Source organism: Denticeps clupeoides, chromosome 2 (genome assembly GCF_900700375.1).
Source record: "Denticeps clupeoides chromosome 2, fDenClu1.1, whole genome shotgun sequence".
Classification (NCBI taxonomy): Eukaryota; Metazoa; Chordata; class Actinopteri; order Clupeiformes; family Denticipitidae; genus Denticeps; species Denticeps clupeoides.
This window is the reverse complement of record NC_041708.1, coordinates 30546931-30562492: the sequence shown is the minus strand read 5'-3', so window position 1 is coordinate 30562492 and position 15562 is coordinate 30546931. Positions and strand designations below refer to the sequence as shown.

The 15562-nt window shown below is 42.8% G+C and overlaps 1 protein-coding gene across 1 annotated transcript in view; it reads right to left on the bottom strand.

The window, feature by feature from the left end:
- Positions 1-7841: 7841 nt before the first annotated feature.
- LOC114779991 (dihydropyrimidine dehydrogenase [NADP(+)]-like) overlaps positions 7842-15562 on the bottom strand; it is a 90634-nt gene continuing 82913 nt past the window's right edge. Inside the window, exons 13-14 of the mRNA XM_028967548.1 lie at positions 14088-14303; positions 7842-7953 (exon numbers count right to left, since the gene is read on the bottom strand). Coding sequence (XP_028823381.1) covers positions 7891-7953; positions 14088-14303 — 279 coding nt within the window. The 3' untranslated portion in view covers positions 7842-7890. The remainder of the gene's footprint in view (positions 7954-14087; positions 14304-15562) is intronic.

Genomic DNA, 15562 nt, shown 5'->3' with positions numbered 1-15562 from the left:
GCGGGTCTTACCCCCCGTGACAACGACCCTGTCGGCACGATAGCATGTCAGCTGGTCGAGCTGAATGGCGCGGTCCGGGACACTGTCGCTGAGCCATGTTTCCGTGAACACAAAAACACAACAGTCCTTTACGTTCCTTTGGGATGAACGTAGTAGTCGGATGTAGTCCAGTTTGTTTTCCAATGAGCGAACGTTGGCCAGAACGATGGAAGGATAGCAGGTTTGTGTGGGCTAGCCGCTAGCCTAGCTCGGATACCTCCGCGCTTACCCCTCTTCTGCTTCTCTCTCACAAACCGCTTGAGGCGCCTCCATTGTGGGCGAGGTGCAGGAGTGGGGGTCGGTGATTGAGTAGGGCCTCCGGAGCAGACCCAGTCCCATTCAGCTCTTCAGTGTCCACAGAGTTCAACTTAAAAACTTTGTTTCTTCCGACGTCGAGCAAAAATGTTCGGCTATATGAACGCTTGAGGGCAGATAAACGCGACGAAGACGTACAAAAACACTGCGACTTACAGGACGAAAAACACGAAAACGCTGTTTGGTCGGGAGAGAGAGAAGCCGCTGCGTGTGCACGCGCCGCCAGTAAAAAATAGTGAGATATCTTGCAGAGGGATGCAGCACTCTTAAAATTGCAAAGCTTCTGAAGCGTGATCATCGAACAATCAAGCGTTTCATTCAAAATAGTCAACAGGGTCGCAAGAAGCGTGTGGAAAAACCAAGGGCAAAATAACTGCCCATGAACTGAGAAAAGTCAAGCGTGCAGCTGCCAAGATGCCACTTGTCACCAGTTTGGCCATATTTCAGAGCTGCAACATCACTGGAGTGCCCAAAAGCACAAGGTGTGCAATACTCAGAGACATGGCCAAGGTAAGAAAGGCTGAAAGACGACCACCACTGAACAAGACACACAAGCTGAAACGTCAAGACTGGGCCAAGAAATATCTCAAGACTGTTTTCTGGTTTTATGGACTGATGAAATGAGAGTGAGTCTTGATGGGTCAGATGGATGGTCCCGTGGCTGGATTGGTAAAGGGCAGAGAGCTCCAGTCCGACTCAGACGCCAGCAAGGTGGAGGTGGAGTACTGGTTTGGGCTGGTATCATCAAAGATGAGCTTGTGGGGCCTTTTCGGGTTGAGGATGGAGTCAAGCTCAACTCCCAGTCCTACTGCCAGTTTCTGGAAGACACCTTCTTCAAGCAGTGGTACAGGAAGAAGTCTGCATCCTTCAAGAAAAACATGATTTCCATGCAGGACAATGCTCCATCACAAGCGTCCAAGTACTCCACAGTGTGGCTGGCAAGAAATGGTATAAAAGAAGAAAAACTAATGACATGGCCTCCTTGTTCACCTGATCTGAACCCCATTGAGAACCTGTGGTCCATCATCAAATGTGAGATTTACAAGGAGGGAAAAGAGTACACCTCTCTGAGCAGTGTCTGGGAGGATGTGGTTGCTGCTGCACGCAATGTTGATGGTGAACAGATCAAAACACTGACAGAATCCATGGATGGCAGGCTTTTGAGTGTCCTTGCAAAGAAAGGTGGCTATATATTGGTCGCTGATTTGTTTTTGTTTTGTTTTGGAATGTCAGAAATGTATATTTGTGAATGTGGAGAAGTTATATTGGTTTCACTGGTAAAAATAAATAATTAAAATGGGTATATTTGTTTTTTGTTAAGTTGCCTAATAATTATGGACAGTAATAGACACCTGCACACACAGATATCCCCCTAAAATAGCTAAAAATAAAAACAAACTAAAAACTACTTCCAAAAACATTCAGCTTTGATATTAATGAGTTTTTGGGTTCATTGAGAACATAGTTGTTGTTCAATAATAAAATTATTCCTCAAAAATACAACTTGCCTAATAATTCTGCACTCCCTGTAAATGTTGTGTGTTTGAACTGGCCAAAAATATATCAGTCAGATCTATACTTTACATGTGTCATTGACCATAGCCTCACACCTCCAAGGTTGTGAATTTGAATCCAGGCTTGAGCCGCGTGTGTGTAGAGATTACATGCTCTCCCCATGTTGGTGCATGTGTACCCCCGGGTTCTCTGGTTTCCACCTGCTTTCCAAAGTCATGTGGACTGGCGACTCTAACTGGTCCATAGCTGAGAATGAATGGTGTGTAGGTGTGTGTATGCCCTTGGGAATCACCATGCTAGTAGTGTAATGCACCTTAATCTGGTCTGCATGTTTACTATATTTTGCTAATTCTGCACAGTTTTTTGTAAATGTTTGGTAAACATCGTACATTAATGAGTTCATAAATGTGTGCCTACACTGAGGGTCCGTCCCTCAAGCAGAGTGTCAGAGATGAAAGAATCCATGACAACGTGTACGGACGCTGGTCTAGTGGCCTTCCGAGACACAGCGGAGTAAAAGGCAGCTCACGTCTAAGTCAAACAAAACTACAGCACCAGTATTGACCGAACATACAGCAGTGCAATAATTGCTTATTGTGCGTGTTGACACTTAAAAACATAATTAGCACCTCTCCCCGTTCAGTAAAAAGGTCATGTTCTCTCTCTCTCTCTCCTCGACTGCATTTAAATGACAAACGCCATCAGACGATCCGAAAATAGCACATTGATTTCTAAAGAAAGGGAAGGCTGACTGTGGGGGGACAGCGTGTGCCAGAACTGTAGGCCACGCCCGCAGGTGATGCATTATTTAACACCCAGCCCCTCAATGAAAGCAGCGCAGCCCCTCATAGTCACAAGATGATGGTTAATCTGGATGTTCTTCAGTATGGTAGAACCGCTTCATGCTGTTAGATCATTTTTTCCCCCTGACTGTCAGGAAGGTGGACATACACACACACAGGGTGTTATATAGTGTGTTATAACACATCGATAAAAGTACGCACTTTGAGTCCATTCGACTGTACGCCACACCACGAGAATGTTGGTGAGTCGACGCAAAATAGAAGCCATAATTACTCCAAGTAGCCCCAAGTCAGGGCATTAATCATGATAAGCAGTCATGACAGAAAAATCAAAGCCGGCTGCCTTGGACCTCCCTCAGCGCTGGGGTCATCCAACATGCCACAACTCGACAAGTAAATAAATAAATACGAATTTAAAAAAAGAAAAATGAAAAAGAGTAAAAATGGTGAAGCTGCACTTTCTGCAGATTTGTGGGAATCATTCATCTTCGTCCTCCCAAAATGCAGCTCTACCACTCCAAAAGCCATCATTTAATCCTGCCGTTTTCTCCGCTCATCACGATGAAGTGTCTCCACTCGAAGAAGAGGTTCCGCAGGGCCCCGTGATAAGCACCAGTATGCCTGTATGGCAAATGGCCGCCATTTCAATGCACACAAATCAACGTAACGTTCCATTATGGCTCATTTGAAAAGACATGATCATTAAAAATAACCAGTTGCTAAACATCAAACATTCCACCTTGCACTATTATCATTATGATTATTCATAGAACCTAAATATTGTAATGTTGAGCCAGTGTGAACCTACGTAACAAATAAAGTTGAAATGAACCGAACAGCTTTTAATTAGTCGCTGCTGGACAAAGCCTGAGGTTCCTTGTTGCTCATAGTCCAGAGAACTTCCACAAACATCAGAGGTAATTACACATCAACTAGCCAACTGCTCCGAGTGTGTGTGCACAAGAGAGGCAGAATTATCCTCGTTGACGTCTATGAAGATTTCTGACAGAGATCGCCTCACCCGCTCTAATCCCCTCTCAATAGCTGTCACTTAAGAACCAAACAACGTGAAAACCCTGACAAGATCTATGCAATACATCTGCACTCAAAGCCTTGATAAACCCATGTGACAACTCTCTCCGGCTCAGCGAGAGGGGGTCTGTAACACAATGAGAGTGAAAGTCCTTTAATTCCCGAATCTGAGAAGAATCGCTTATAGAGTTCCCTGTATCTGGCAGGCCTTGAGGTCTTCATTGTCAGGTTCAACAAGAGGAACAGCCAGGCTGTAGGCAGCCACTTCTCAGAGTAATGACTGAAGCTGCAATATAAAGGAAACCTTCACAGTTTGATTTGTTTTGTGATAAAATTGTATACAGTTACCCCCCGCCCCCCCAAAAAAAATGGGCATAATAATCACTCAGTGACCTTGCATTCTTCATAGAGGGTGCCTTCGTTTTTGTGTGCTCCTTTCATATTACACATACAGTAATATTCATATATATAAATATATGTCTTACACCTAAACATACACCTAATCAGGAAGAAGCTTATTTATTTTCATTGAACTCTGGGACATCTGATAAAAACAGAATAGAAATTAGCATGGATTTATTATAACCATATCCAATCGCATTGTGTTATGTTGCTCACTCTCTTCTTGTAAAAAAAATTCCTGACAAATTGTTCAAAATTTCCAGGCACCAAGAAGCCAAATTGTCCACCATTCATGAGCCTTCTCTTTAGTTTCTCTGAAACGCTTCAGCAACAGGCAACTGCCATTGTCCTTCCACATTCAGCATACGACTTTTCGCATTAAAATTTACCATCGACACATTTCTTCACACAAATTCGACAGATGGCTTATTTCAAGTCATTAGATTCTCCTTTCTCATTTGGCTTGAACCAAAAAATGTGCACACAGTGGTTCTGTGGTTTCTCATGATTCTCCAGCACAAAGAAAACATGGTACAGTCAAAAAGTACGAAATAATGTTGAAAAAACACAGTCCCAAAGAGTCTCTTCAGACCTTTAATAAGACTTGGAGGCCTTTTTTCAACTACTATGACGCTACAAGAACCCCTTGATAAACCATATTCATAATATTCCATAAGTTTTTGTTGTTTACATTTTTTATATTTATTAATTAATGTATTGTTTATTTTTGTTTTGTCACTGTAGATGATTCGTTTATTCAGTAAATAATTTTTATTTTTTACTGAAAAGTAATACTGTTATTTCTCTCTGTTGTTGGGATATGTATTAAAGTAACTGTGCAGACCTGCTAAACCGTGCATTTTGTTTAATTTAATTTGAAAATCAATACTTTGAAAAAACACAGCCCGGTTTACACTGCAAACCAGTAATGGTGAACTTTGCTAGTTACTGTGGCCTGTGAAGGTTGGGGCAGAACACTGCTGAGGAACCCAGCCCACTGACTACCACATTTGCAGAATATGCAGTTTCAGTGGTGGTTCTTAACACTGTGCAGTTCATGCAAATATCTATGGTCTTTTTTAACAGATCATACACACTACAAGGTGGATTAAAATTTTTCATTTTTCACAACATGGCCCCTGGAAAAGGAGACGCTTGTAAGAGTTTCAAGACGTGACAGTAATCCTAAACAAGGTGTAAGATGGCCAGGGCCAGAAAGAGACTTAATAAATTAATGTCAAAGCAAAGGATATTAACCCCCCCATGATAAATGAAGAGGGATATTGTCTGTCAGTGTGGTCATTAGTCCTTTTCACCATTTACTTTCCCTCAACAGAGGAAAAAGGGCTCCTTATTATCCGGGTGGTGCAGCCGAAAAATGGCACGAATAGAACTGGCCACCTCCAGAAAAACCACATGATGTGTCGCCAGAAACTTTCATAATTAAAGCAAAGCTGAGACATTTAGATACAGATGACAAAGTAAAAAAACGTGAATAATGAATTTCAGGAATTACTTTTGAGGATTTCGCTGACATGGTTTGAATTGTCTTGAAGGTTTAAGTGCAGATCAATACAAAGTGACTGTGAGTGATCGCCTCTCTTCGATGGTGAAATATTTTTTACCCAAATCGGTATGGTGTCTTCCAGGATAATGAAAACATCCCATTCACAGAACACAGAAATTACATAGTAGTATGAACAAGGAGATTTCGGCACAATGTCTCCAAACAGAACATGCCGGCATGACCGATTATCTTGGGGAAGAATGGTGTCCAGTCCTCCAAAAGAGTAAAAAACAAAAAAAACATAGGATCATTTAAGATTCTGGAGTCCCACAGCACCTTACTGACTCACTGTATGATGTATTTCCTTTCATTGGTGAGTAGTCTAGATATGAACCTCACTCCAGAACTAGAGCAAAAGGCTGTACTTTTAAGATATGGCAGCATCAAAAATGAGGCTACAATTACTCTGTTGGACTCCTGACAGTATCCGTGTAAGAAATCCACTTTCTGGTGCCAATTAGAGGTAAGTGAGTCTATGTAGACTCACACATGACCAAAAAAATGTTTTTTTTTTTCAACTTATAAGATTGCACAATGCCAATTCTATGTTCCACTGCTTCAGACACAACGTCCAAGGTCTTTGCACCGCACACCTCGCCTTCATTTATTTTTCTTTTAATAATAAACCACTCACCAGCTCGCGATCTGAGACATGGCGCAACAGCAGGTAATATCTCCCAGCCCAACCCCTGTGAGCACCCCGCGAGTCGAAGGAGATGAAGGCAGGAGGGGTTTCCATCAAATTAGGATCTCTGAGTTATGTCTCCACTGACCTCTCAGCCATGCAAAGAGGCAGCCACCGTAGCTTTGATCTCCCAATTAACGGGGGGGTATTTACAAAAGCGTCAATTTGCAACTGGAGCTAATGAGCCCGGAGTATTTAGCGCCTTTTATTTGTTTGCTTGTTTACTTACACAGTATGTTTCATACAGTTAAATGCGTACTACTTCACTGTGACTCATGTTACATATTTATGGATCATTTCAGTAAATTACATATAAATATAAATAAATAGTAATCATATAAATATAAATAACATATATCATAACATATAAATATACATAAATAATAATCATAAAACTATAATGAATTAAATAATTACAATAAATATGTGAATAAATGAACATAATAAAGTGTGGGGAATTTTGGTTTTAAAATATATCCCCTTATTCAGATGTATTCATGTAGATAATGATGTTTATCTGTGTCTTCTGTTATCTGCATGTCTGTCTCCTTTAGGCTGCCTTGGTGGGAGGAGTTACACGCCTACTGGCTATACCTAGTGTGGGCTGATTGGCCACCACAACATATTTATTATTACTATTATTATTGTTTTTTAAGGAGACCACTGCTAAAAGGTCTGCTAGAGATCTCGCCCTGTGTTTTGCTTTGTTCCCCCGCCTTTTGGTTGACCACCGGCCACTAATTATTGTACAGATACCTGCTTAGTCAGTACAAAAAAAATTTTCTACTCAATATTTAATCTTTCATCAAAACAGTTCTGTAATTTGTGAAATCAAATTATTATTTTTGTCAATACAATTGAGATCACAATCCTCAACAGAGACAATATTTAATGTTTAATTCATAAATGTGATAATTTCAAGGTAATAGCCTTATAAATTAAATCCGCCTGCGGGTCCCGACACCCATACCATACAATACAATAAATTTTATTAATGCAGTAACTACATGGAATAAAGCCAGGTTCTTACAGCATTCATAAAATTAAGTGAATAATAAATATGCCCCTTTGACACTTTGGTGTGCAGATTCCATGGGGTTTAAGGGTTGGGCTGTTTTTTTGGGATATTTCAGATTTGTTGAACGTTTATTTGACTCTCATCATGGTCTTTAAACCTCATTGGTTCCTCTTCATGTCAGATGATTCACTCTCAACTGCCCCAAAATACTGTTTCACCGCTTCAACTCGGTAGACGTCCTCTCTCACAGCGGAATGTACACGCTTATTCCGGATTCAGATTGAAATTACATTTTTATCTGATTAATCACGGGTCTGTGCCAACCTCACAATCTCAGTTCCAGCAGTAGAGTGAAGAGGTGATTCCGCGGCGCGTTAATCACCCAGGAAAGCCGAGTGTGTGCCTCCTCACTTCAACCTCTTCCCGCATCGATTCCGCTGAGATTACTTTCTCTCGCTACCACCTCATTGACTTGGTGAGCAGAACAGTGAACGGCTGAACGGTGACTGCGCTGCTATCTTCCTTCTGATGGGCTGACAGGGGCTCGCTGTCTCACGTCTACGGTCCCAGGTAGCTGCTGTATAAAAAAAAAAACATATTTGAAGCGTCTTAAAAGACGCTGGGCTGTATTTCCCTAGTGCTAAATAGAACGCAGGGCATGGGTGTGGTAGCGTGCGTGGTCCTGAGACGACTATAATAGACATATCCCACCTTGAGAGTATTAAGAATGAAGAGAACTGGGAGAAATGAAGAAGAAAGGTAGGAGCCGTGATGCTGTGCTACACCTGTGATGTATTGAGAGGAGGGAAATCGCTTCCAATCTACAAATTGGAAGCAAGGCCTGTCAATCATGCTCACATGCTTCTTTGTCCATTTACAAAAACCTTGTTTTAAAAAAATCATCTTCTGGGCCTCAGATATACAGTACAGGTCACACCTTCTCATTCAATGTGTTTTCATTATTTGACCGTTTACATTGGTAGATTCTCACTGAAGGCATCAGAACTATGAACTGGCCTCCACAGTCACCAGACCTAAACCCAAACGAGATGGTTTGGGGTGAGCTGGACCGCAGAGTGAAGGCAAAGGGGCCAACAAGTGCTAAACACCTCTGGGAACTCCTTCAAGACTGTTGGAAAACCATTTCAGGTGACGACCTCTTGAACCTCATCGAGAGAATGCCAAGAGTGTGCAAAGCAGTAATCAGGGCAAAGAAACTAGAATATAAAACATGTTTTCAGTTATTTCACCTTTTTTTGTTAAGTACATAACTCCACATGCTTTCGTTCATAGTTTTGATGCCTTCAGTGAGAATCTACCAATGTAAATGGTCATGAAAATAAAGAAAACACATGAAAAGGTGTGTTCAAACTTTTCGCCTGTACTGTAATTACATGACAATAAACAGGGGCTGGGAGGCCAGTTAGTTCCTGCACTGCAAAAACACAAGCTTTGACTATTTAATGGCTCTTTCTTTTTCAGACTATTTTTACATTGCAGAAAAATCAAAGATTCAAAAGTGCGAAGCAACAGACGTCAGGTTGCGTGTGTGATGAAAGCATTTTTCTTCTTTCCTGTTTTCAATTCATCTAAACAGTCTCTCTCATACGCTACACAGAGTGTGTGCGTGTGTCGAAACCTTGGACTTCTAGTGGCAGGGGGACTGGGGTCCCCATGCTGCACATCCTCCACAGCGCTGGGAAAACTCTTATTTCGACGATCCGTAAGGCAGCGCAACTGGAAGGGACCGCCCTGCACTGTTCGGAACGGAATTTGTTAGTTTGATACGCGAACCTTATCAAAAACAGTGGGGGCAACCGAAAAAAAAAAAAAAAAACACCTCCCTCCAACTCCCAATTAATCACTGATGTGCCGGCGCTTGAAGGTGACAGGGTGTTGAGAAGCGCCTGACTATTCGAGTGATAACAGGTAGAGAGGCGGGCCGGAGGGAGCCCCGAGCATCCTGGGAAATGATGAGCTGCTTATTCAGACCCCTGTTCAGGCTGCTGGCTCCTGTCACCACACTGCTGGGCACAAGAGTGGAAGGGCCGCACGCCCCCCCACCACACACACACACACACACACACACAAGACAAGCGCTGCTGTTTGCCACACATCTCGCTTCTGTCACTCTTGGCCCCTTCCGTTCGCCGGTGTCATGTTAGCCGCCAGTCACTGCCAGTGTGTGCCAATTACACAACCTGCTATTCGGGCACCGCGGTTTCAACCAAAGGGGGAGAGAGAGAGAGAGAGAGAGAGAGAGAGACACACTTGCACAAGACTGCTGTGCAAGCTTACCCTAATTAACCATCAGCTTAATTAGACAATTTACTGTGTAATTAGCAGACAATTAGTCAACACCTCTCAGATCTTGGTGACTGCTTTGACAGGCCTGCCCTTTTCTCTCTCTCTTCATTTTTTGCTGGGCTGGCACGAGAGTCACAGCCGCCACCTATGCAGATTCTCCCACCGTCGCCTTCATGTGCGACCGGCATCGCAGAAGTGACGGAGGAGGTCTGGCGGCAGAAGCGTTCACTGAGCAGAAGGTGTGTTGTGAGGATGACATCTTTTAGACCCACTGTAGGCCTAATCATTTACTTCTCTTCTGCGTTATTGAAGAGAAGAGAACGGGTGCAACGATGAAAGGGGTGGGCGCGAGTCAATTAATGACACATTTGTACAATCCATACATGAGTAAGTTATGTGGGAGAAATAATAATAACGTAAAATGTTCGGCTCGAGTTTGACGGCTGGTGTGTTTGGTGACAGGGCAGCGGTGGTGACAGCTGCGGTCTCAATAGAAACCGGAGCGGAACTGGAGGCTGGGGATGGGTTACAAATAAAGGCTCACGTCAACGTTCACGTCAATGTCCATACGTGAACGCGTGTCCGCTTTTGTGTGTTTTGGTGAGGGACAGAAAGTTGTGGGTAAAGATGTCGGTGTGTGTGTGTGTGTGTGTGTGTGTATATACACTGTAAGGTTTATTAGGGGGAAACCTGCTGTGGCCACACACAGCCCTCAGACTCTGTCAATCTCCGCCCTTTGCTGTGTCACACTGAACCGGGTTGATGAAACGCCGCTGTCACTTTGCTGCGTTCACAGTCAATAAGGATGTGACTGCTTCCCACAATTCACTGCAACTCATAATGAAATAGAGAGGAGCCTGGGCCCAGTGCATGCTGGGTAATGCTGGCACTTTCCACAATGTGTCAAAAACATGACTTTATCATTCGTTCAGACAATTGCACTCACTTTTAAAATTTGCGCGCTTTGAATTCAGCTGAATTTTGAGCAACAGCAACCTTTACATTAATAATTGCCAATAGTAAACAAATTAATGTGGTGTAATGTAATGTAAATGACTTGATAAATCACCCACAAGTTTTATGGTAAGTTGCTTGGTGTCAACTTTGATACAGGACATCGGCATGTTGATAATGAATCATCCACAGGACAAAACAATAAAAAAATCACAATATTTTGTTGTATTGACTGTTTATTAGTGATTCTTTGACAACACTGCAAGAAATTGTGACCTCTGACCTCCCAGTGATGCCTATGCTATGTTCTGAACAGGCCGTGGATGGCTCTTGATATGGAACAAGGCTAAGCAGATGTTGGAAGAAGCGACTTGCGTCACATCTTTCCGTGTTACTATGGAGATCTGTTCAAGTCTCATTTATCCACCTTTCTGGGTTACTGTGTGTGTGTGTGTGTGTGTGTGTGTGGTCTGCTTTTGTTTTAATTACATTTGAAATGTACAGATGTGTATGTCACCAAACCACATCTCTCTTCATTACAGTCGGAGAGCTTGTGTTAAAAAAAAAAAAAAAAAAGGTTCCAATTCGCTCTCGCAACTTTTCCCCTCCTACGAGATTCTGCACAGTGACAGGTTCAAGAGCGCAACTTTAAAAACTTTATTTCCCAATGTTTGCCAAAGGAAAAAACAGACAATAATGCAACACATTCCACATCCATTTCGCTATGGAAGCGTGCGAGTGTTCCAGGACACAAAGGGGCGCGTGAGCTTCGATCGCAGGTCCTGCAGGGTCACCGTATGCTAGAGGGTAGCGCAACTCCAACAAAGGGCGAGGCATAGCAGCACACAGCCCCGGCTTCCCAGAAATGGGGTCTGCGGGGTCATCGCCGACCCATGCAGGTCACAGCCAATTACAGGTGTGATTTAGTCAGATTTGACCAGCGGACGGGTTAATTGGACCAAGTTCCCGTCCTCCGCCGCCGCAGCCGGGGTCTTTGCGTTCTGTAATTAGTCACGCATCACCATGCATCAATCGGATATCTCGCTGTCCCGTGACGGGTGTGAAGCCATCAAGAAAGACGAGAAGGGGGGGAAAAAAAAAAAAAAAGATGAGGATAAAGGTGGGTGCCGTTCTCCGTGGAAAACAGCGAGAGCGGGAGCCGGGGCGCCAGATCAGACACGAGACCCTCTCTCTACTCTCAACTTACTTCTCCCTTTGTAACCGGGGGGTCTCAAACACAGATCACAACCGGGGGAGGGCACAAACGGCACTGTCTTTCTTCCCTTTCCCCCCCCCCCCTCCCCTCCCGCTCTCGCACTCCTCCTTGACGAAATCCAGTTCATTAATTCTAATTAATGGTCGCCCAGCTCGCGGTGCTCCTGCTTTGTTATGCGCCCCTCTGTCGGCGCCGGCGAGCTAATTAGCGATTCGCCGCACGCCTGTCCTCAGATGAGACCCCAGAAGCGTGAAGACCCTCATATCCATTGACAAGCCACCGAGCATCTCAAACACTATCAATACCTCAGCCTGGTAGCGTTTTGATAGGACAGCCAAAGCAAAAAAAAAAAAAAAAAAAAAAACACAGGATATTAAAAAAAAAAAAAAAAAAAATCCCCTCGTGTTTAAGAGGAACGATAGCACCCTGCTGCCGACTCATTCATATTGACATTAAGAACTTCTTTATCTCACTCCCCCAAGAAAGCCCCTTTACGATCTTCCCCCGTGAGCACACAATAAAGAATAATATGATTTCAGTTTACCCAGATATCAGCTGGTATTTCTGCGTGCGGCGACAGCCAATGGCTGCAACATTATATTAGGCCCCGATCTGGCATCTACAAATGTCAAGAGTAAAGCGTGACGTTACGGGGTTTTTTTGTTTCGGTTTTTTTTTACACCATGGAAAGAAGTTCACCTAAGCATATTTGAGGTCTGGGTAGGCATAATATTTGCCCCGTCAATCTTAATGCTCCGCCCGAGAGTGAGGCATGCTGGGAACGGGGATAATGCAATCTCCAGCAGATGTCCAGGCCCCCGCCGCTTCCGCCGGCTTCATGTTGAACTCCCCCGGTAAAGCCGGCATTTGGGCAAATCATTCATATTCAAGAGCGGCCGTAATATTTCACACACTACTGTAATATCGGCCCTCAAAAACAAAACGACAGATTAAAAAAACTAAACACGTTCAGTTTTACAGAATAACAAGGGGGCAGAGACGGACATGGAAAAGTGATGTGGCGGGACGCCGAGTCTTAATTCATTGTGAGAAATTAGCTACTTGGAGAGGAGGCTGCTAGGAGATCGAGACAAACAAGCCATCCGATCCATGATTTCTGAATTCCCTACAGCGGCGAGCGTGTGAACTCTCTCTCTCGTGATCTCTCTCTCTCTCTCTCTCTCTCTGGTGTACATGTCATCGTTCAGGGGATCATTTTCCTCTTATCCTCCCATTTTTTGTCTTTTATTATTAACATTCACTTCTAGCTTCAGTAATTGAAGAATAGCTGCCAGCACAGAGCAAACATATGTCGCTAATTAATATTCATCATCAACTGGGATAAGAACAGAAGGGAGGAGAAAAAAAAACGTGTTTGTGACTTCCATACAACTGCAAATATTTAATTTCCAGTCTGTGGCAAGGAAGTGGTTTCACTTGGTAACAACACACATGTAGCGTGGTAAACACACTGAAGCTGATACGCAGTCAGAAACAAGAATTACTGTCAAAAGGACCCATGCTTTACACAGCCATATAGCGCAGAGCCTTTATTTCAATGATGTTGTAATAAAATCACTAAAACTGGCAACGTCACAACTAGAGTTCAGAATATCTTCACTTGTTTCACGATTTCATTAGTTTCAATGTTCCTGATATTTCAGGAGTTTTTGAATTAATTGAAGAAAAAATATAGAAAAATATACAGCAGGTTAAACTCACAAGGTATATTTACACTTATGCACACCTGAGATACTGCGTGTAAATGTCACTCAAAGCTCCCATGAATAACTTTTATAGAGAATAGATGTGTACTTTTTTCCTTAGAATAAAAACAAGCATGTCTTTTTTTTTTCTTTCTATTCATAGTCATAATCTCATTCTTTCACAACCTTGTGTAGCATAAAAATGTATTTTTCTTCAGAGCTTCTCAATATTTCAAGACCTCCTAACTACCCACTTCACTATAAGCAAAAGATTGCTAATATGTGAAATACACATTTTTGGTAGTATTCTTCCATGGGTCCACTTGATTGCTGTGACCTGCATTAGGCCATGTGGAAAAGTCTCTTTAGAAAAGAGGCTTGCTAAAAGGAGCTCACCACATAAGCGTTCCCGGAGAGGTCAGGAACAGACGAGTGCGGCGTCCTTCTGAGAAAATGGCCTATCGAGACATGCTGAAAAGTACACCATTCTGTGGAGTGGGTCTTGTTTAGAGAGAGTCAAAAGCATACCTTGTCCAGAGAAAACGTCTTGGTCAGGGCAAAACCCCAGCCCTCTTCGAAGGCCCGGCGAATCATGCTGGCGCTGGTGGTCGGGGGGGCGCTGGCCAGGCCAAAGGGGTTTGGGAAGCGGATGCCGGCCATATCCACACTGATGTCCACCATGTCTATGGCCGTGTAGAACAGAGGGAGCTCGGGCTCGCTGCTGACCACGTGGCCGTGGAGAGCCTGTGGGGGTCATTTTAACACCTTTAGTGGACTGACATTCACATTGCATGCTTGAAAAAGGATCACAAGTTGTTTCCAATAATTGCTGGAAAGGATGCAGTGAATCTATGCTGCAGTGATAAAGACAGGTGGTGGTTATTTGGATGAAACACTTTACACTTACAGTGTACAGTAATGCTTTATGAACCCTCCATTACAGCTTTACCACTACATAAGATGGGTTATACAGTAATGCTTTGTGAGTTTTCTATATTTAGAAACACACTTTTGCCACACACAGATATTTAATATTGAATCACTACATCAATTTGATCAAGTATAATATTTATTGTCTCTTTACTTACTTACACTGCTATGAAAAGCGCGCAAGGAGCAGTGTATGGGGACGGTACCTTGCTCAACATCTGTAGAACCATGGCAATTTGGGATCTGAACCCGCAACCCTTCAGTTAGGAGTTCGCTTCCTTACCCACTACGCCACCACTGTCCATCCACTTTGCTTTGATGATTTTCTGATTATGTTTTGGGTCATATTTATAGGAACTTTCAAACACCAATATATATACACCACTATTACACTTTAAAACCAGTCACTTGAATTTGTTTGAATTATTTCTGAGGTTTTCCTGTAATAAAATCTTTGCCAGAGCAGCATATCAATTATTCTTCATTAAATCAGAGGGTAGCCAAATTATTCTTACTGTAATATTGATTTTGCTACAGTAAAGCAAAGGAAATATGTAAATAAATGTAAATCAAGATTATAGTTATTATTTATACCAGTGCTGTATAACCACTGTAATTATATATTTATATCAATTTTTCACAGTGGTAGTAGCCTAGCGGGTAACACACTCGCCTATGAACCAGAAGACCCAGATTCAAACCCCACTTACTACCATTGTGTCCCTGAGAAAGACACTTAACCCTAAGATGCTCCAGATAAGGGTGTCTGATAAATACTGTAAATGTTAATATATATTTACAGTGAAGACCCATTTATGTATTTCATTTGGGAGTGGTGCTGTGCCACCTTAGGGAAGGTGTGAAGATGAAGATTAACCCTTGTTGTTTGTTTTATGGAAACATTTATGGCATTCAGAAACTGTCTAATTCTGCAAATTTTTCTGTATTCTTTCTCATCATGTTGAATGTTCCCATCAGGAAGCCCTGCCATGGTGCTGCTACATAGGTGAGCGGATGTCATTCGGGGGTAAATGTTATCGTATCACATCGCGCTATCAACACGCTGTACTGTA